The following is a 20,826-nucleotide window of genomic DNA, read 5'->3' on the forward strand; positions in this document are numbered from 1 at the left end:
GGAGATAAAAAAAAAATTTTTTTTTCGTAAAGTGTTGTCATTGCTCGCTTTGAAATCGTTTAGTTTGTTAACCAAAAATTCGGTGAAATGTTACAAAATATGAAACCGATGTAAAACAAATTTCAAATTCAATTTAGGGCTTCCACATGCCCATATTCTATAGAAGATTAGGTTATTCAAATTTTGATGACTCTAGGTACAGTTGCTCTATCACAATGCAAAAAACATACATACATTCATGCAGATTCTTCATTATTTAATTTCTTTAAATATAATACAGGGCGATAATATTCTAAGCCAATAAGACGAGGTATGGTATTTTATTTTATTATTTAACTATTCATCATAAATTTAAAAATGAATTAAATTTTTATTTGTCTTTACATTTTCATTGAATCTTAATTTTTATATTACATTTGCTAATTATTATGTTACTTTAATTATTCATTATTTTAATCACTAATTTTTCATTGTTTTAATTAATAATTATGTTATTATTGTAATATTTATTTTATTTCTGTTTTTATTTTATTTTTTCCTACTTTCCTAACTGCCTTCCGTAGAGCTCCGGGCTTCTGATTTTAGAAATTAAGCCCTGACAGCAATAGAAAATTAAATATTTAATCACATCAGTGTACCACAAAATAATAGCCAAAACAAAGTGCATTATTTCTACCCCCCCCCAAAAAAAAAATGCGACGCAAAAATCCCTATGGCAGCACTGCGGGGTTCAGCCGCTCACGTGATTCAGTGCAATGCGACTCTATATACTAAACTCGATTCTACTGAAAGTAACGAGTACTGGTTTATTGAGTAACGAATACACAATTTCTCGTTACTTTTACAGCACTACATTCTGAGCAAAATGTTGGGATCGGCTAAGGCTACATTCTAGCTTAATCTCACTCAAAGTGTATAGAATATTTAAAACTATTCCTTCTACCAAAGAACGTCTATACATATTCTTTGCTTCTACTATTTCTCATTTTACTATTCATTCGTTCATAGCCTATCGCGTGTTATGAAAATATGAATTTAGTTCACATGAAGGTAGCTTCCATTTTGAAATAAAACTGAAATAGACTTTGTTCGTTTAAATAAATTTTTCTTTATTCATTCATCAAAAAAGTCTTTATTTCATTTATTCTATTCTTCTTCTTCTTCTTTTTTTTTTTTTTTTTTTTTTTCATTGGCTGATCAGTCTAACCAAAATAAAAGTTTCTCTCTTCTCTGCACGTTTTTCCCGATGGGCAAAAAGACTTGAGCATGAGGCACAATTGATAGATTTTTCACTTTCAGTTGTGTATATTATATTAGGGGAAGAACCAGTTACCATCACATTATAAGTTTTAAAACAGTGAGTAGAAAAAAAATATTAATACAAAATAGAAATTAAGTAAAAATTACAGTCAACATAAATTAGAAAAGCTTAAGGAGAAGAAAGAAGGAGTAACCGTGAAAGGAATTGGGAAGGAGTGGTGAATATCAAATTGCAAGTGGTAGCGAAAACTTTAACTTTTTAAAACCATATATAGTTAATATAAGGTAGTTATTCTTTTCTTATTACTGTGCATGAGTTATTTAATGAAAAAAAATTTTATAGGGATCGAAAAATCGAGATTTTTTGCGTAACTAGTAGACTGTGTTGTACAGTATGACAACTTTTGGATGGAAAAGAAAAGCTGGAGAAAATTTTTCGAAAGATGTTTTTTCGAAATTCGCCGCTGATGAGGAAGATGATTACCAAAAGGATTTAAGTTGGGTTCTCAGTTTCAAACGGAAAAAGTCTACCCTCCAGGAAAACTGTCGAATCAAAAGTGAAGAATATAAAGCAGAAGGTGTTAGGTTAGCAGAATTGCAGAAGTAAGTTCATATATCCATCTGCTGTAACTAACTACATTTTTTTTAAAGAGTGCGGGGTTTTCTTCCGCAAAGGATCCGTTGGCGCCTGTGCGTATTTATTCGCCAAGCTCACCAACGGCTAATCGGCCATGATTTTAGCGGTGTACAGTTAGTTACGTTGCAAGATATTTAACATATGAAAGCGTTGATTTAAGCGGTACAGTCAAGTTATAAGATATATAGCATATAGAAGTAAAATAAATAGGTTAACCATAACATTTAGCGGTGTATAGTTAACCCGGGAGGACGCGCGCTGTATTATTATGTAACACGAGATCATCTCAATTTAACGACGTACAAATGTAATAATGTAAAATAATGCATTCTATATTAATTATAACATTTATTATATAAAATTGCTTAAAAATAAGGTTAGTTTTAAAATTAATGACAAATAAATCAAAAGTACTTACGTTTTCTTCATATGACTAGGAATCATTGATTTCTATGAGAAATTTGTGTTTTTTATTTTTGAATGCAATTATAATCCAAATTATGCAGAATTATTACATGGACAATGAGTTATATAATTAATTTTCAAATCAATTAGGCTCAAGAAGAATTATATATTTTGTAGTTTGAATGAAGCTTTTATTTCACAGTGTTCTTGACATAGTATATTTTTTTTACACTTTACACATATAGTTTTTGATTTTCTGTCTTTTTCTTTTGAGCACATGTAACATCTCCGGTAACATAATTTTCTTTTCTTTGTTTGTGAATCTTCAAGAGAATCTTTGTTGTATTCCTTCTGTTTCTGTCGTGATTTTAAATGAGGATCTAAAAGTGCAAAGGCCAAATCAGAAGTGCCTCCTATTCCTGAACTTCTCTGGTGGAGTAGTTCAGTAGATAAAAGCAAGATTTTTGAATTTATGCTGGCAATATTTAATAACAAAAAAAATATGCCCATAGGCCATCAGTTTGATACTCTGGCCACAGAGTAAGTGCCACCCATTTCGTCGACTATATCAACTGCTCCTTTTTTCATGGGGTCCACCAGCAGCTGAGCGGTAAAATCGCTAAACGCTGATAGTTCGGTCCGAGGTTCAAATCCCGCAAACAGGCTGGCTGCATGGGCGTTTTCGTGGTTTTCCCTATGTGTAACGTATATACAAGCCAGTTTCCCTTAGAAGTCATCCACGAAGGCATCCCTCCCTTTAGGCAGATAGCCCTAGTGTACTTTATAATCTCAATAAACCAAACCTTTTGTCATGTTATAAAACATAATTATTTCAATTTTTTCAAATCTCCCGTGCTTTCAACAATATGGTCATCATTGTGCATAGTTGACAAAGGTTGACACATTTGTTCTTTTTAGCCATATAAGAAAGTAGCATTATGTCCTTTTGAAACCCAAAGAGGGTTGAATGCTGTTCTCTGTTCTTATTCGACACAGATTCAGGTGGGATAATCTTCTCATCCCTGCATATTGTTCCAAGGATAGAAATTTTATTTTCCTGTAAGAAATTGGCCAATTTATAAACTGGTATACCAACTGTGGTAACATTTCTGGTAAAATCCTAGTATACGGTGCAGCCTTGGCGCGATTTTGAAAATTATCGCAACACCAAAAATTATCCAAAGAACGTCTATATACTATACACTATGTGTGTAAATACATGGTAAAAGTTTACAATTGGGTGCCCCTTGTTTATTGGAGATTCTTTTTTGACGGCAAGATCGGCGTCAGGAAGACACAATTTCAAGATGGCCGCTACACAAAACCAAAATAAAAAGTCAAAGAATTGCATAAACTGTGTGTCCATGTACACATCGATCTGTTTTCACTTAAAAAAACATCCCAGAATTGCACAAACTAGGCATTGTGCACTGTTTAAATTTGTCCATGTACACATCAATCTATTTTTATTTTAAAAAAATCAGGATGCTAAAGCAAAGTTACTCTATCATGGTAACCAGAAATACGATTTCATCGCCAAAATTTTACAAAAAATTGTCGCTAATCGAAGGGGCACCCAATTTTACACTAGAGCCAAATACATAATATATACTATATATAACTATATATATTCTTTGAATGACCCGCTTACTACTCATCGTTTATGTCCCGTTTTTACTGCTCATCATAAAGTCGCCAAAAGCAGCCAAATCCCGTGTGCACCGGATACTAGGATTAAACCACATTTCTTCCTGAATTGTATAATGGAGTTAGGATGCACTTTGCTTTTTCACAAGAACTGTTGACTTTCTTGTAGGGCCCATCTGGCTACTGACCTGAGTAATTTCCATGTTGAAAGTATAGAAGGTTCTAAAATCAACCACAGTAAATATCTTTATACCATATCTTACAAGTTTCTTAGGCATATACTTAAGAAAGGAGCATCGTCCGTGAAAAGGTTTTAGCTTTTCGTCCAAAGTCGTATTCCCTTACATGATATAATTTCTGACAATTCTTGACAAAATTTTCAAACAAATCTCTTATTGGAGCTAATTTATCACTCTTTCTTTTGCCATCCCGTGTTTCGACATCATCAAATCATAAGGCACGAATGAAAAGAAAACGCTTATAGTTCGTTGTTTTATGAAAAATATTCAATCCTGTTCCATCAGTCACCCATAATTCTCTAACATTTACATGGGATGATAGGTAATGGGAATGGGATTTACATAAGTCCTAAAAAAGCAAGAAACACTTCTTTCTCCATAGGTTTTGCATCTCTTTAAAATTTCCTGAAATATTTTTTACATAAATATTAGAGCATTTCACAATTATTTCAATCATTGTGTCATCAAATATTAGCTTCCATGCATTGATGGGTGAAGCCACATCTTTAGATATATGTGTATTGCCAGGCAATTTTTTTAAGATATTATGGGACACCATGCATCTTTGAATTCGAAAGGGTTCTTTCTTCCATTTTGTTGTTTTATCTTTTCCTCTAAAATAGTCACTTTGATCACAAGGAATGTCTTCTGAAGAGTCGCACTGTTTTTCAAATTCAGACTGATGATCACTAAATATATATATCTTCATCATCTAAATCTTGTAAGAAAGACAGTTTCTGAAAAGATGTTTGGAAACTTATAAGAAATGATGTTCCGCAAATTAACCTTAAAATGGACATAATTCAATGCTGTATACATTAGTGCAATTTAGAATATCCTAATGAAATTAAACATGACAACATCATTTTCTTCTGAATGATGCACCAATACTGAAAAAGGTAGATGAAACACTTCTCAAAATGTTGTATCTGAAATGAGTCGTAAATGCTTTGCGTGAAAAGTTCATGAATTGTTGCCAGATGTTGACAAACCTATTTGTATTCTAAGAAAGATCTTTTTAAATTTCTTTTATAGTGAGAGTTTTTTCAGAGACTGCAGCTGATATATTAATTTTGACAAAGTGGGTAACATGGTCAAGTGAGATTGTTATTATGCCAAGCAGTAATAACTTTAGGGGGCATGACAGTATGATTGCCCAAGATACTGAATACTGAAGATTCAAACTTGGGTCAAACTACCAGTATTCAGAATTGTATTGCTCAGCTGCTTATGAACTTGAACAAAAGTATGAATATCTTGTTAGTGAAACCCATGACGTAAGGAAATCGGGAAAATTTATAAAGTTTTCAAGATTAAAACATGGTCGATTTTGTTATGAATCCCGTGATTCTGACATTTTTTAAATACACTCCTGCTACACTGATAGAGGCGGAATGATCATTGTCCTGCTTACAACAGATATATCATGTCAATGTAGAATCTGAAGGAAAGTTTAGGTTATTCGAATATGGCTATGGACCTGAAGAAAGATCCCGTTTTGAACAACTTTCTAAGGGAAACTGGCTTGTATTTGCATTACATATGAGGTAAACTAGAAAAATCAACGATGCAGCCTGCCCTTTAACCATGATATGAAACCAAATCAAACTATCAGTTATAGGAAAAATCTGAAGAAAATGCTTGCAATATCATGTAATCAGAAATTAACTACGTGTTGCATAGCAGGATTACTTTTGCATGTGTCGAGGTAGAGAATACTACTTTTTTTGTTTGTTTGTTTGTTTGTTTCTTTTCTTTATATAGGTATTTAGCCATGGTATTCATTACATATATTCTCTGTCATTCATACAGAATATTAATATTTTTAGTAAAAAGTGTCTTTTTCAATACGTGCTTTGCTTGTCGATATTCTCAAAATTATGTTTAATAATTAGTGCTACTGTACATTTAATAGATTAATGGATTCATTACCAATACATTTAAAACATTCATTTTACACAAGCAATTTTTCAGAGTTGTTTTTTGAATTTACTTACTGAAAGCTTAAAATATTTTATTTTGAAACAACTGTCTTTTTCATAATAAATTTGGCAATGCCAAGTATCTTCAATAATATTCAAATCCTTTAAAGTAGCATTGTAAATAAAACTAGAATAAACATTATACATCTTGTTATCTTTCAAGATTCATTCAAACTTTGATTAATTACTCAAAACAGTGGTTTGCTAACTTTGATGACCCTGGGTATACATAAAAGTATTTTGTCATCTCAAAGAACCAATAATTATTTTTTTTTTCATTCTAATCATCTATTGTATATAAACACCTAGCATCCTCTGAAAAGTAATTTTTAAAAATGCATTAAAAATATATCAAATTTTTAAGCATGAAAACTGATTTAATTCTTATTACTTTAGGTAAGAATAACAGTAATAAAAATAAAAACTTAATTTAAACTTAACCCACGTTAATCATAATATTTTAGTAGCCCTGTAGTTCTGCGTGTTTAAAGTCTTTTAAAAATTACGTAAGAACACAGCCATACTATTCTAAAAAGCCGTATTATATTCACCCTCTCCCAAACACCTCCGGCGATTTTCACCACCTAACCCGGTACTGACGCACCGTCAGCCAGCGGCAAAACGAAGCCCCGAACACACGGCAAATATTCTCTTTCTAAAAGCGAATCAGGTTGCCAATTCGCCGGGTTACCAGCTTTGAATGTTTATCGCCATTTTTGGTGATGTTTACATTTAACGATTTCCTTTGCGGAAGTGCTTCCAGTGTGCGAACTGCATTAGCTTTTGCAAATATCAACACACAGTGGTTAGATTGTAAAAAATATCCTTATTTGATTAAAAGGAAAAGGGAACTTTGAATGTTATTCTTTAAAAAATCACTTTCACTTTAAGCCAATTGTTTCGAGTAGTAGAGTTTCAGTTCTAGTGTTCTGAGTGTGATGTTCCACTAAGTGTAGGACTATAAATTAAGTATCTGAATGGAAACGTAATTTACTTATTTATGTGAAATGTGATAGAAAGTCTATATACCTTATGTATGCTAGTATCAAAATGTAAAATATCGAACATAAAAAATAACCCTTAAATAATTTGCAGTTTTTATGAGGTTAACTGAAAATTGAAAGATAGAAAATAGAATTCCAATAAATGATAATTTTCAATATGTTGAATTAAAATATTTTCCAGGTATAAAGTATATTTAAAATGTATGTTAATTTTTCTTGATAACTTGATAATGCATTAACTCAAAATATTTGATAAGCCAAAATAGGCAAGCCAGCGGCCGAGCGGTAAACTTGGTAAAAATTTGTAGTTTGGTCCAGTTTCAAATCCCAGTGAATGGGCTGGTGGCATGGGTGTTTTCGTGGTTTTTCCCTATGTGCAACATGCATATGAGCCAGTTTTCCTTGGAAAGTTCTTTGCAGAGGCGTCCTGCACCTTAGGCAGATAGGCGTCGCGTCTTTGCCGTAATCAAAATCGATTTTAAGAAAATTGTCGTCAACACCAAAGTGACTCATTTACTGCTCGTCATAAACACAGCGTTTACTGACAGTCATAATGTCACCAAATCCCGTGTTTACTGTATACTAGGATTAAATCCACAGTTCAGAAAGTCTGTATCCCAAACCTTCCGCCAGATCTTGTAACTGCAAAATATTATGCACTCGCCTAGTTTTCTTGGTCAGTTAATTCAACCTTATAAATGACATGTAATTTGATGTTGGATTACTTAAAATCTGCTTTAAAATATGCTGTAATTTGTTTTAGAATTACATTTAATCTTTTTATTTGGATTGAATCTCTAAACTAAGCTATTTTACAATTAGGTTTTAACATTAAAATTACGAAATCAATGGAAAATATGTTTAAAATAATATTGTTGTTACTCTAGGTGCAATGAAGTTTACGGTTGATCTTTGGATTATGGTAACTTGGCAATTTTTTGGCGACCAACTCTGCTACAGCAACCCTCTGTTTTTTTTTTCGCCGCCATTTTGTCTTCACGAAGTAAAGACATGTTTCTTTTCTTTTTATTTACTCAAAACTTTTTCCAACAATCTACTAGCCGAATTACACTTATGCTAGAAATTTTATGGAACAAAACTGCTTAATCATGACAAATATTAACTGCAAAATTGGGAAAAAGTGCAGAATCGCAAACTCCTTGCCGAGTTTTTCAAAATCGCACATACACAGTAACCATATACATGTCGACTTATTTTTACTTAAAAAAAAATCCCAGAATTGCACAAAAATGGCATTGCACACACTCTTGACTTTATCCCTCTAAACTGCTATTTCTCATAACTTAAAAAATTTGCACGAAAATGCAGGAAAATTTTGTGAATCTTTAAACTCGGTAAAAAGCACATATATGAAATTACCTGATCGCGAAAAATTATATACCCTATCCAAGGATGAACATTTCCACGTATAATATAAATAAAATATCCAAAAACTTTTACCTCTAAATTATCTATTATAAACATCACCAACGAATTCATAACAAAACATTAAAAATGGTTACAAATACTTAGTGTCAAATATTTAAATTATTTCCATGCATGTTTACTTCCACTCAAACGTATACCAAATTGCTACAAACATATAACTCACAAAATAACTATCATTTAATTAAAATATAATTAAACCATGTACACGTCGACTTATTTTTACTTAAAAAAACATCCCAGAATTTCACAAAAATGACATTGCGCACACTTTTCACTATATCCATGTACACTGCTTTTTTCTCATAAATTAGAAAAATTTCACGAAAATGCATGAAAATTTTGTGAATCTTTAAATTCGGTAAAAAGGGCATATATGAAATTACCTGATCACAAAAAAGTATATACCCTTTCCAAAGATGAACATTTGCACGTATAAAATAAATAAAATATCCAAAAACTTTTTCCTCTAAATTATCTATTATAAACGTCACCAACGAATCTAAAACAAAACATTAAAAATGGTTACAAATACTTAGTCTCAAATATTTAAATTATTTCCATGCACGTTTACTTCCACTGAAACGTATACCAAATTGCTACAAACATATAATTCACAAAATAACTATCATTTAATTAAAATATAATTAAACCATGTACACGTCGACTTATTTTTACTTAAAAAAACATCCCAGAATTGCACAAAAATGGCATTGTGCACACTCTTCACTATATCCATGTGCATTGCTTTTTTTCTCATAAATTAGAAAAATTTCATGAAAATGCATGAAAATTTTGTGAATCTTTGAATTTGGTAAAAAGGACATGTATGAAATTACCTGATCGCGAAAAAGTATATAGTCAAAAGTCGTTAATCTGGACTCGTCGGGACTTCGGCGATTTCGGATTATAGATCATCAGTTTAAATCTCGTAAGATGGCATGCAGAAATTCTAAAATTAAAAATATGAAACCTTAATTTATGAAATAAAGAACAATTATAATCTAAAGAGTATCAAAACTTACAAAAAAAGTTAATATTTATTTGTTTACTTTATTAAAGATTTCTTTCAATGTAAGTTGTTTTAAGTTGCTTCATTTGTGATAATACTTTCTCTTTAATTCTATAAACAGACACAATTTCTTGTTCAGTTGCAAAGTTCCGCTGTTCAAGTCCCGTTAATTGTTGTGCCGAGAATACCGACTAGCTTGTCAATCGAAATTTTTTTGTTTCCACTAACCTCTCTGTCACATTATTCATGTCTTTATCCATTTTTTGCAGCAATTCCACTTTTTGTTTGATGGACATCGAAACATACTTTCGTTTTGTACAATCCTTTGGGAGCTCCAGAATCGGAAATTCTATTTGACATAATCGAAAGTTCAAGTTTACTTATATAAAATTGCTCTTACAGTCTTCAAAAAATAATAAGCCGGATCCAATTCGAAGATTAAGGAACAACGCAATCATCAACATTAACTGAAATAGATAATTAGATAATTTTAGATTATACCGTCCGTTATACATAAAACGTGCACGCGAAAACGTATTCTGCGCTTGCGCACAAGCATTTGCGCAGTGATAAATGGTCTTACGCGCACGCATAAACGCCTATGCGCATATGTCAATGTGGCGCATGCGCAGAAAGTTTTTAGCTTTGAGGTCCGGATTATGGGTGTCCGAATTTTGACTGTATACCCTTTCCAAGGATGAACATTTGCACGTATAAAATAAATAAAATATCCAAAAACTTTTCCCTCTAAATTATCTATTATAAACCTCACCTACCAATTTCTAACGCAAACATTAAAAATGGTTCCAAATACTTAGTGTCAAATACTTAAATTCTTTCCATGCACATTTACTTCTACTCAAACGTATTCCAAAATACTACAAACATATAACTCTCAAAATCACGATCATTAAATTAAAATATAATTAAATTAAAAACACTACTTAAAATATAAATAAGCACATACATTGAATTAATAAAAATTAGTTTACAATCCTAATTACTTTAATCTAAATCATTGCTAATAACAATTTTCCAATAATACCATATTAATTTATTTACTCCTTACATTTAGAACAATGCATAAAAATAATATCATCAAATAATTAAAAATACTAACTTACCTAATCTTCTACAGAATCTTGAGTGCATGGTGGATCACAAAATGTCCATTTTCACCAGATTTCTTGCACCGCCATTCAAACTTATCTGTAATATCCTTCCTTTCACACAATCTCATTTCTTATCCACATGTTGGACATTCATACTTATCCGCAATTAAGCAATTCTTTTCAATTACACATAAACGCAATAAAAATTTCGGATTTACTTTATATAGGGCCATGGGATCCAAATAAACAACACTGTTTCACAGAACATAGAATGAAACTAATGCTGTACAGCAGATATTTTTACAAATTTACCCCCTTTTCCGATTAAAGAACAGTGATTCGTCCATTAATGTCACATGACATATCTCGTGATCTCTCATTTCCCTCACACAAAATAATGCATAATCGGAACTGAGTACTTCTCACATTATTCCCAAAGTCCTAGGTAGTAAGTAACCTTTATCGCCTCCAAAATGTCTCCAAACTACCTGTTACCATATTCCAAAGATCAGCCAAGTTTACTTCTATTGAAACAAAACAAGATGTTTGGAAATGTAATGAAAATATTTAATTAATTTGCATTATCACTTCCAAATGGAAATTGTCATAAATTCTTCATTAACTCTCTGACGACCAAACCGCCCCACACGGCTATTCATTCAAACGACCACAACCGCCGCAAAACAGCCGAGATTGCTATCTTTGGTCAATGTTTGGATTATGGTAACTTGGTGAAAATTTGGCAACCAACCCTGCTACAGCAACCTGCTAGTTTTTGTTTTTACAAAGTAAAGGCATGTTTTTTTTTTTTTTTTTTTTTTTTTTTTTTTTTTTTTTTCCTCCCCTTCTTCAACATTTTTTTCCAACAATCTGCTAGCCGAATTACACTTATGCTAGAACATTTATGGACAAAAGTGCTTAATCATGATGAAGATTAGGTGCGAAATTGGGACAAAGTGCAGAATCGCCCACTGCTTGCCGCGTTTTTAAGAATTGCACATACACGGTATCATCCATGTACACGTCGACCTATTTTCACTTAAAAAAACATCCCAGAATTGCACAAAAATGGCATTGTGCACACTCTTGACTTTATCCATGTATACTGCTAAAGTCTTAGCTAGTAACCTTTATCGCCTTACCAAAATGTTGCCAAACTACCTGTTACCATATTCCAAAGATTAGCCCAATCTTCTTTCTTCCCTCGCCCTAACGTATGCGGTAACAGGTGCAGTTTCCCCAAATGCATTGTATCAGTTTACTGCAGACAGCTTGTCCTAAAACATTTATTTGTGGTATCTTATCTTTCGGTTGCATGTGACATTTCACTATTGTTTCTGTGATTCCAGTTTCTGACCTTCAGAATAGATTTATAAAGAATGGGGTCAAAGGCTAATGGAAACTTAGAGAATAGAAAGGATGCCATTCTAAATCTTCACACCTATTTCTGCATTAACCCTTTGCGACACGCATATTTAAAATATATTTTAATCTTTAAAAAAATACCTTAGAATAAGTCAGATGGACTTACTTAAGTGCCTTTAAGGCTTGAAAAAAATTCTGCGCTTTTATTTTTTACGGTGGAAGGTGGGATACCGTTTGTCCCACCATGCAACTAGCACATGTCTACTGGTGTATAGCAGGAAAAAAAATTATATGTGGAATGAATAAACAAAATAAAGCGTGCATTCTAAAATATTCATAATAAACACACTAAAATGCATTTTGTACTTATTGCATATATGCATGACTTGTAAAATTTTGCATATGCACATTTTGCATGTAGTATATATTTAATATTTTTAAATTTTAGGAACAAAAGAAAATATTTTCTTGAATATTATTTTAAGATTAAAATTTGATACTCGTACATATGATACTAAATAAAATATTAAAATTGGCACTTGATTCAAAAACATTTGTATATGACTAAAATTGAAAAAAAGTCACTTTCATGAAACTTTGAAAAACATGTTGTTTCATTCTTTTGTAAGCATAGAGGCACTTCACATGTTTCACACATGAAAAATGTTCATTGTTCTTCTTTCGATGTGCTGCAATATGCATATCTTCTCCTGCTCGTTCTCTTTGGCGTTTTACTTACATTTTTTAGTGTCTTTTCTGGTTGTACGAACGGGTTTTTAGTTTTATTTGAACTGGGGATTTCAGTTTTCTTTTCAGCTCTTTCTTGCCTGCAAATGCCATTAGACCTTCTGTAACTGAGAGAAGAAAATCTTTCATTGTTTTTACATCATGATCAGGTTCGCGAACAAACTTGAATAAATGTTTACTATACTCGCATCTAAAAAGTAAAAAAAAATCATGTGCCACCATTTCTTGGTTTTGCGGTCTATTTCATATAGTCCTTTCAGTTGATCAATCAGTCGACATATCCCATATTCTTATTGTATGAAATAATGCTGTTTGGGCACAGCACTTTTTTTTTTGTCTTTCCATCTCGTTCCTTTCTATTAATTTCTTTCATTTCAGTTGCCTTTTCCAAGCAAGACAGTATAGAAACGGATCTTTTATCCTTCCATTTTATGCAATAAATTGAATCATCGCTAAATGAAAAGTCTATATTCTCTTGACATAAATTTATCTTTTAAATTTTTGTGTAGATACTTCTGATCCATATTTACAGTGCCACATGCATAGATGGGTCTGTGTCTTTAAAAAGCGAAACAAATTATGACTACTTCCCTTTCTTCTTCAGCAATAACTTCAACCTCAGTTATTCTCTCCTGGATTTCAATTTCATCTGAATCAGAATTGACATCTGAAGCATTTGAGTCGCAATCGGATGGCAATTCAGCAAAAAGATCCAAAGCTTCCTGAGTTGTTAATTTTTTCCTAGACATTTTAGCACATCAGAGCATACAACGAATGTAAAAGCGCGCGCAATCACGAAAAAAGTAGATGCAAAAAAGAAAAGAAAAAATAATCGTGAGTGCTGCCATCTATTGAGCGGAAATTCAAGTGTGTGGTGGGACAAATTTTAACCCACTTATTTCAACTGCAAAATTAATGTTATAAAATATTGAATACAATTAAGATTTTTGAAAATAAAGTACTTTTGAATATTAAAAAGTATCATACATATCATAAATTGTATACCAAAATTTTTAAAATATTGAAAAATGCGAGATACAGGGATATCACTCTTGTGATCCTATTTTGAATATTTTTTGCTTATAAACTTAAGCCCTGGTATAGTAGTAACATCTACTAAGAAAAATAATAACTAAAATAGATTATTTTTAAAAGATTAGAAAATTTCTAACGGAAATTGCTAACTGAGAAAATAAATATTAATTAGGTGGGACATATATTGACCCACCATGCCGCAAAGGGTTAATGGATGGGGATTGGAGGAAATTGCTGTGAAACTGGAAAAATATTTCAGGTGGTTCGGTATTTTAAGGATACAGGTTAGCAAAGGGTTTGAATTTCAAAGAGTTAAACTTGTGCATATGCATATTATATTATTACTCGTACACATATGCATTTTGTATATATTGTCTGTATATATATGTGTATAATGTATACATTTAATAATGTAAATTTTTGTCCTTTGTGGATGGCAAGCCTAGAATACAGTACAAAGTCTGTAATCCGAACTCGTTTGCACTTCAGCGATTCCCGATTATAGATCATCAATTTAAATCTGCTAAGATGACATGCAGAAATTATACAATTAAAAATATGAAACAGTAATTTATGAAATAAAGAGCAATTACGATCTAAAGGGTATCAAAATTTACAAAAAAAAAAAAAAAAAAAGCTTTATATTTATTTGTTTACTCTTTATTAAACATTTCTTTCAATGTAAGTTTAAGTTGCTTCATTTTTTATGCTAATACTTTCTCTTTAATTCTATAAGCAGACATAATTTCTTGTTCAGTTACAAAGTTCCACTGTTCATGTCCTGTAATTGCTGTGTTGAGAATACCAACTAACTTTTCAATCAAAATGTTTTTGTTTTAAGTAACCTCAGTGTCACTTTCTTCACTATCGGAAGCAGTATTTTCTGGATCTAGGACCATACTACAGATTTCGCTGTCCGTTAATTGATTTATGATTGGGGCATTGTCATCGCAATGAAAAACTTCTGTTATATCATCTTCAATTATTACCACTTCTCCACATTTCTTTACAAAATACAATAACTGGAAAATTTCACCTTTAGCTTGTGATGTCCGAAAACCTTCAAATTCGTGGCTATCATCCTCATCTTCCTCACCACGAAATATAGTAATTGGCCATAAATTATGTTAAGTATTTTTTAATGTATCTGGAGACACATCCTCCCACGACCTTGTGATGCTCCACACAGCAGATTTTATGCTAAAAAATTTCAAAAAGTCTTGAATAGTCTTGCCATTGTTCAAGAAATTTAACATAGATTTTAGAAATGTTACTTTATATTTGCATTTCAGCACGTGCACTATTCCCATATCCATAGGCTGAATGGTAGACGTACAATTTTTAGGGAAGAATAATATGGATACATTATCTTTCACTAAAACTTTAAGTGAAATATGCGCAGAACAGTTGTCAGCAATCAGGACTATTTTTGAGTCCTTGGACTATTTTTGATCTGGTAAACCAACCGAATTCAAATGTCGATCGAGCCTCGGGTATAAAATGATTTTCAAACCAATCATTCATCAATGCTTGTGTCATACATGCTCTTTTATTTACGCGATATATAAAGGGGAAAATCGTTACTCCTTTAAATGCTCATCGTACATGTTTTCCAATTACAAAAAGTTTGCACTTGTGCATTCCTGCAGCATTTGTGCAGGCTAAAATTGTTAGTCTCGCTTTGGAATCTTTGACACCAGTTGGAGCCTTTTCTGTAGAGGTTGCCAAGGTATTTCGTGGTACATATTGCCAGAAAAGACTAGTTTCATCAGCGTTGTAAATTTGTTTTAGAGATAATGGTTCACTAGTAATGAGTTCAATGAATTCATCTGCAAATTGTTCAGCAGCTTCAGTATCACCTGAAGCTTTTTCACATGAAATTTTTAATTGTCTTATACCATGACGATTTTTAAATTTGGTTAGCCAACCTGTTGAGTATGCGCACTCAGTGTTTAAGTTTATTTCTTCATGAAATATTTTGGCTTGAGCCATTAGCATTGGATCCGTCAATGGCAAGCTCTCACTGCGACGCTGTCTTACCCATTCAATCATCACTTTGTCATGATCGTCACTTTTAGCGTAACAAACCCTTTTTCTGTTAGTCGTTGTAAGTGGTGTGTCGGAATCCACAAAAAATTTTAAAAGTTCCTTTTTCTTTTTGCTTATGTCATATATGGTTGACTTTCCAATGTCATACTCCTTGCATAATTTTGAGACGGATATGCCTTTATCCATTTTTTGCAGCAATTCCACTTTTTGTTTCATGGACATCGAAACATGCTTTCGCTTTGTAGATCCTTTGGCAGCTCCAGAATTGGAAACTCTTTTCGACATAATCGAAAGTTCAAACTTAATTTGTATAAAATTGCTGCAACAGCCTGCAAAAAATAATAAGCCAGATCCAATTAGAAGATTAAGGAACAGCGTAATCTGCAACATTAACTGAAATGCCTTAGTATCAGTAAAGATAATTTTAGCCTAGCTTATACCGTCCATTAAACATTAAACGTGCATGCGTAAAGCATACAAAAAAAAGTTTGTGGCTTTGAGGTCCAGATTATAGAGCATTTCGGATAATGGATGTCCGGATTAAAGACTTTGTATTGTATAAAGGATAAAATGAAAGAACAAAAGCCCATTAAAAATAAGAGTATGTAATTAATGTAAAAAAACAGGAAGATGGCAAAACTGTAGCTCTTTGACTAGAATGATATCATAATTTCACTTGATAAAAAGCTGTTTGAAATTTTTAAGATTTCAGAAGTAATTGAGAACATTTTAAAGCTCAAATTTGAAAATATGAACAGAAATAAATTAATTTCAAAAATAAATCTGTTCCAGGGCAGTTAGAATAAGAAATGTCAAATGTAATTACAAAATGTAGAGTGATTCACAAAATCAGTTAAAATGGCCAAAAAATGGCAATACACGTAAAAAACTAAAAATTTCATTTTTAACCAAAAACATAGACCTTTGTTTAAGCCTTATTTGAAACCAATCAAACACAAAACATAAGCCTTTATTTAAGCTTTATTTGAAATAGATCAAAACGTTAAGTTAATTATAAAAAATGCTAAAACAAAATATCAGTATAGTGCAATTACTTAGTTGGCGAGGCTGTGGATTCTATGTGGTAAAAAGTTATCCATAGGTACGTTGTTTCAACTCTAACTCCATGGAATATTTTTTTTTTTTTTTTTTTTTTTTAATCAAGGAGTAGAATGACTTTGTATTTTATTTATTCCCCCCTATTTTTTTTTTAAATTTGTTTCTGTAATCCTTTTGAGTACTAGATTTTCAGTTGCTGTATGCTTTTTGTGAATTTCATATTTTATTTAAAATAATAGCATCTGCTTTGTGTTGCAAAATGCTTTTGCTCTCCAAATTATAATATTGACCTAATTCACAGGTATTTTTTAAATGTTTTTTGTTGATTTTGGAATAAAATTTACTCTACGGTACCCCTTGGCGAATCGTTCCTTTTTGACGCCAAGATTGGTACCGACAGCAAGATGGTGTCGATCCTTCCGCCCGCTGCACAAAACCAAAACAAGATGTCAAAGAATTACACAAACTCAGTGTCCGTATACACATTGACCTATTTTAACTTAAAAAAACATCAGAGAATAGCACAAACTAGGCATTGTGCACTAGCTTAAAAAAAAGTTAAAACTATCATGTTAACAAGAAAAAATTCAACCCTATCTTAACACACAGAGACAAACAAATAACAGAAAATGTACAAACAGTGAGGAATAACTAACCAAAAATACATATTTCCTAAAATAAAAACATTAAACAACAAATCTTTTAACAAAAATTAATGATTAGAGAAGACTTTAAGGTACCCCATATATTATGGCGAAGTTGATGTTTTATTTATTGCTAAGTTCTTTCATTTATGGTAGCCTGAGTAGTTGAATGTTATGGAAACCCTATTGCGATGTAATCGGGTGCATGATTCTGGGAAATTTTGACTTGTAGGATGTTTTGTAAGTGCTTTTGTAGTGTGTGTTGGTTTTATTGTTTAGACGGTAGAATGGCTGAATGTAGTAAGATTAATTTGAAGTTTCTGTACGATTTAAAACGAAAGGGGAAAAGAGCATTAATTGACTGGTGTGTAAATGAAGGTTTACTTAGTAGCCATTATAAGTGTCCTGTATGTAAGAAGGATATGTGTCTAATTGAACGTAAAAACCATTTAGATGGATTTGAATGGGTTTGTAAAAAGAAAGGTTCAGATGTGGCGATGTCGATATACAGATTCGAGTTTAGATAAGGTTAGAGTAGATTTAAGAGTCCCCTTGAATTATCGCTAAGTTGTAGTTTCATTTATTTCCAAGTTGTTGTTTCATTTATCGCCAAGTTGTTGTTTCGTTTATGGTAACCTGAGTAGTTGAATGTTATGGAAACCCTATTTTGATGTAATTGCGGTCAATTTGCATCATGGGAAAAGATTTGGAAAGTGTGTGTCGGATTTTGGATAAAATGTACATTATTATTTTTCGGTTTACATGGTAAAATGGCTGAATGTGGTAAGATTAATTTGAAGTTTTTGTACAATCTGGAAGGAAAGGGAAAAAAGCATTAACTGACTGGTGTGTAAATGAAGGTTTACTTAGTAGCCATTATTAAGCATCCTGTTTGTAGGAAGAAAATGCCCCCTTATGGCCGAACGTCAAATGATACCGGCACTACACAGGATACTTTGTGAATTTATGTGGTGACGCCAGTATACAGATTCTTCTTCAGATAATTTTAGGAAGTTTTTGGATGCTGTTAAGGAATTTTGTTTGACTGAAGACACATAAATTCATAAATAAGGTAAGTGAATATTTCCTTTGTGTAGTTTCTAAGATGAATTTCCTTTTTTAAGTTATTTCATTGTTTGATTTAAAATGTAGTTTATTGAGATAATATATTTTTTGTTGCTTGGTCCTTTGATTTTTTAAGTGAATATAGATCGATGTGTGCATGGACAAAGTCAAGGGTGTACACAATGCCTAGTTTGTGCAATTCTCTGATTTTTTTCCAAGTGAAAATAGCTCGATGTGTACATGGATACCGAGTTTATGCAGTTCTTAGACTTGTTACTTTGGATTTGTGTAGAGCCAAAAATCTGCCCTGAATAAAGCCAAAATAACAAGTCAAAGAATTGCACAAACTCTGTGTCCATGTACCGCCAAAAATCACCAATTATCCCTATAAATATATTTTTACAAAAAATAATCTAAATATATATACAGTGCAAATTCCGTAATCTGGACTTGTCAGGACTTTGCCGATTCCGGATTAGGGGGTTTTTCCGGATTATAGGTCAATTTAAATCTGGTAAGATGGCATGCAGAAATTAGACAATTAAAAAAATGAAACCATATAAAATGAAATTTATGAAATAAAGAGCAATTATGATCTAAAGGGTATCAAAATTTACAAAAAAAAGCTTAATATTTATTTTTTTACCTAATTAAACATTTCTTTCAATGTAAGTTGTTTAATTTGCTTCGTTTTTGTGCTAATACTTTCTCTTTATTATATATTGAGACATAGTTTCTTGTTCAGTTACAAAGTTTCACTGTTCAAGTCTTGTAATTGCTGTGTCAAGAATACCGACTAACTTGTCAATCAAAATTTTTTCATTTTCAATAACCTCTCTGTCATTTTCTATCAGAAGCCTCCATGGGTAAACGCTTTATGAGCATGTGTAGCGGATGTGCGCATTAAACGTAAATGCTTTACACGCATGCGTAAGTTTGTGGCATTGAGGTCCGATAATAGATCATTCCAGATAATGGACATTCGGATTATGGACTTTGTACTGTATTATATATTGAGTTTTGAGAAAAGAAAATAAAAGAGTGATCTTCTAGCAATGGTGAAGGGAGGGGTTCCCGATAACAATTAACTCCCAATAATGATTGTGATTAACTCCCGATAATGATTTACGAAAATATGAACTAATTATTATTTGCGATTTCCGAACTTTTATTTTCTCTTAGCGTAATATTCCGTAAATCTATGTAAACAGAAAATATCTCTTTTCGTCTCTCAAGAAAAGTCCCTCTGTGGGTTGTAAACACCTGTCAGGATTACCATAATATGCATATGCACTCTCTTCCAATATACCATAATAATATGATGCATATGCCAACGAATCGCCAAGAGCCGGTTGTTCAAAAACTGCCAAAGGGGCTTCCAATGTTCAAACAGATCTGAAGCAAATTTATTTCTGGAATTAATTTTTTTAATTAACCTTAAAAATTATTGTTTAAATTTTTAAAAATTCTTCCAGAAATAAATTTTGAAAAATCTGTTTATCATGTGAAATTTTAGTCTGTTCCTTCATGAACAACTTCAGTTTTATGTGATTTTTTAGTTTTAGTTGCATTCTCTGTTTTTATTCACCTTCCCCGCTTTTGTGCCTTGCCTTCTAGACTTGCCAATCATGAAAGATTTTTAAAAGAATGCAATTTTCCTTCTTTATCACATTATTTGTGCCAGCATTTGTTGCACAAAAAATGTTTTTTTTTTTTTTTTTTTTTTTTTTTACTTTTGAACTTCATTTTTGTTGCATATATTTATGCGTATATATATTGAATTCTAATTAGGTTTCAAGAAGCTGTGACTGAATTTGACAAAGCTTTGACTCTTGTACCTGCAGATAACACAATTTTGGAAATGAAAGCTCAGGTAATATTAAATTAATGTGTATTCGAATGTTATTGTAACCAGAAACTTCAGCTGGTGTCAAGATAACTGATATTTATCTGACTTCTGAAGAATTAGCTTGCTGATGACTTAAGTTCCACAACTATTTTAATAATGCAAACTTCTTGAAGGTAATTGGGTACTTACAGCAGCCTTGACAAGAAACAGGAATAAGTGCATTTTCACCTAGGCAAGAAGCAAATGCTTTTCCTGTTTGTATATGTGTA

General features: G+C 32.0%; 1 protein-coding gene across 2 annotated transcripts in view; it reads left to right on the forward strand.

The window, feature by feature from the left end:
• Nucleotides 1-1,267: 1,267 nt before the first annotated feature.
• The window catches only part of LOC118193953 (tetratricopeptide repeat protein 33-like), a 36,918-nt gene continuing 17,359 nt past the window's right edge, over nt 1,268-20,826 (forward strand). Inside the window, exons 1-3 of one of the 2 annotated variants that reach the window (XM_035365118.2) lie at nt 1,268-1,499; nt 1,604-1,863; nt 20,500-20,581. In XM_035365118.2, coding sequence (XP_035221009.1) covers nt 1,655-1,863; nt 20,500-20,581 — 291 coding nt within the window. In that variant the 5' untranslated portion in view covers nt 1,268-1,499; nt 1,604-1,654. The remainder of the gene's footprint in view (nt 1,500-1,603; nt 1,864-20,499; nt 20,582-20,826) is intronic. The other variant, XM_035365120.2, reaches the window with a different exon arrangement.

Source organism: Stegodyphus dumicola, chromosome 8, assembly GCF_044657685.1.
Source record: "Stegodyphus dumicola isolate Sdum_Otavi_A_Nest chromosome 8, ASM4465768v1".
Taxonomy (NCBI): domain Eukaryota; kingdom Metazoa; phylum Arthropoda; class Arachnida; order Araneae; family Eresidae; genus Stegodyphus; species Stegodyphus dumicola.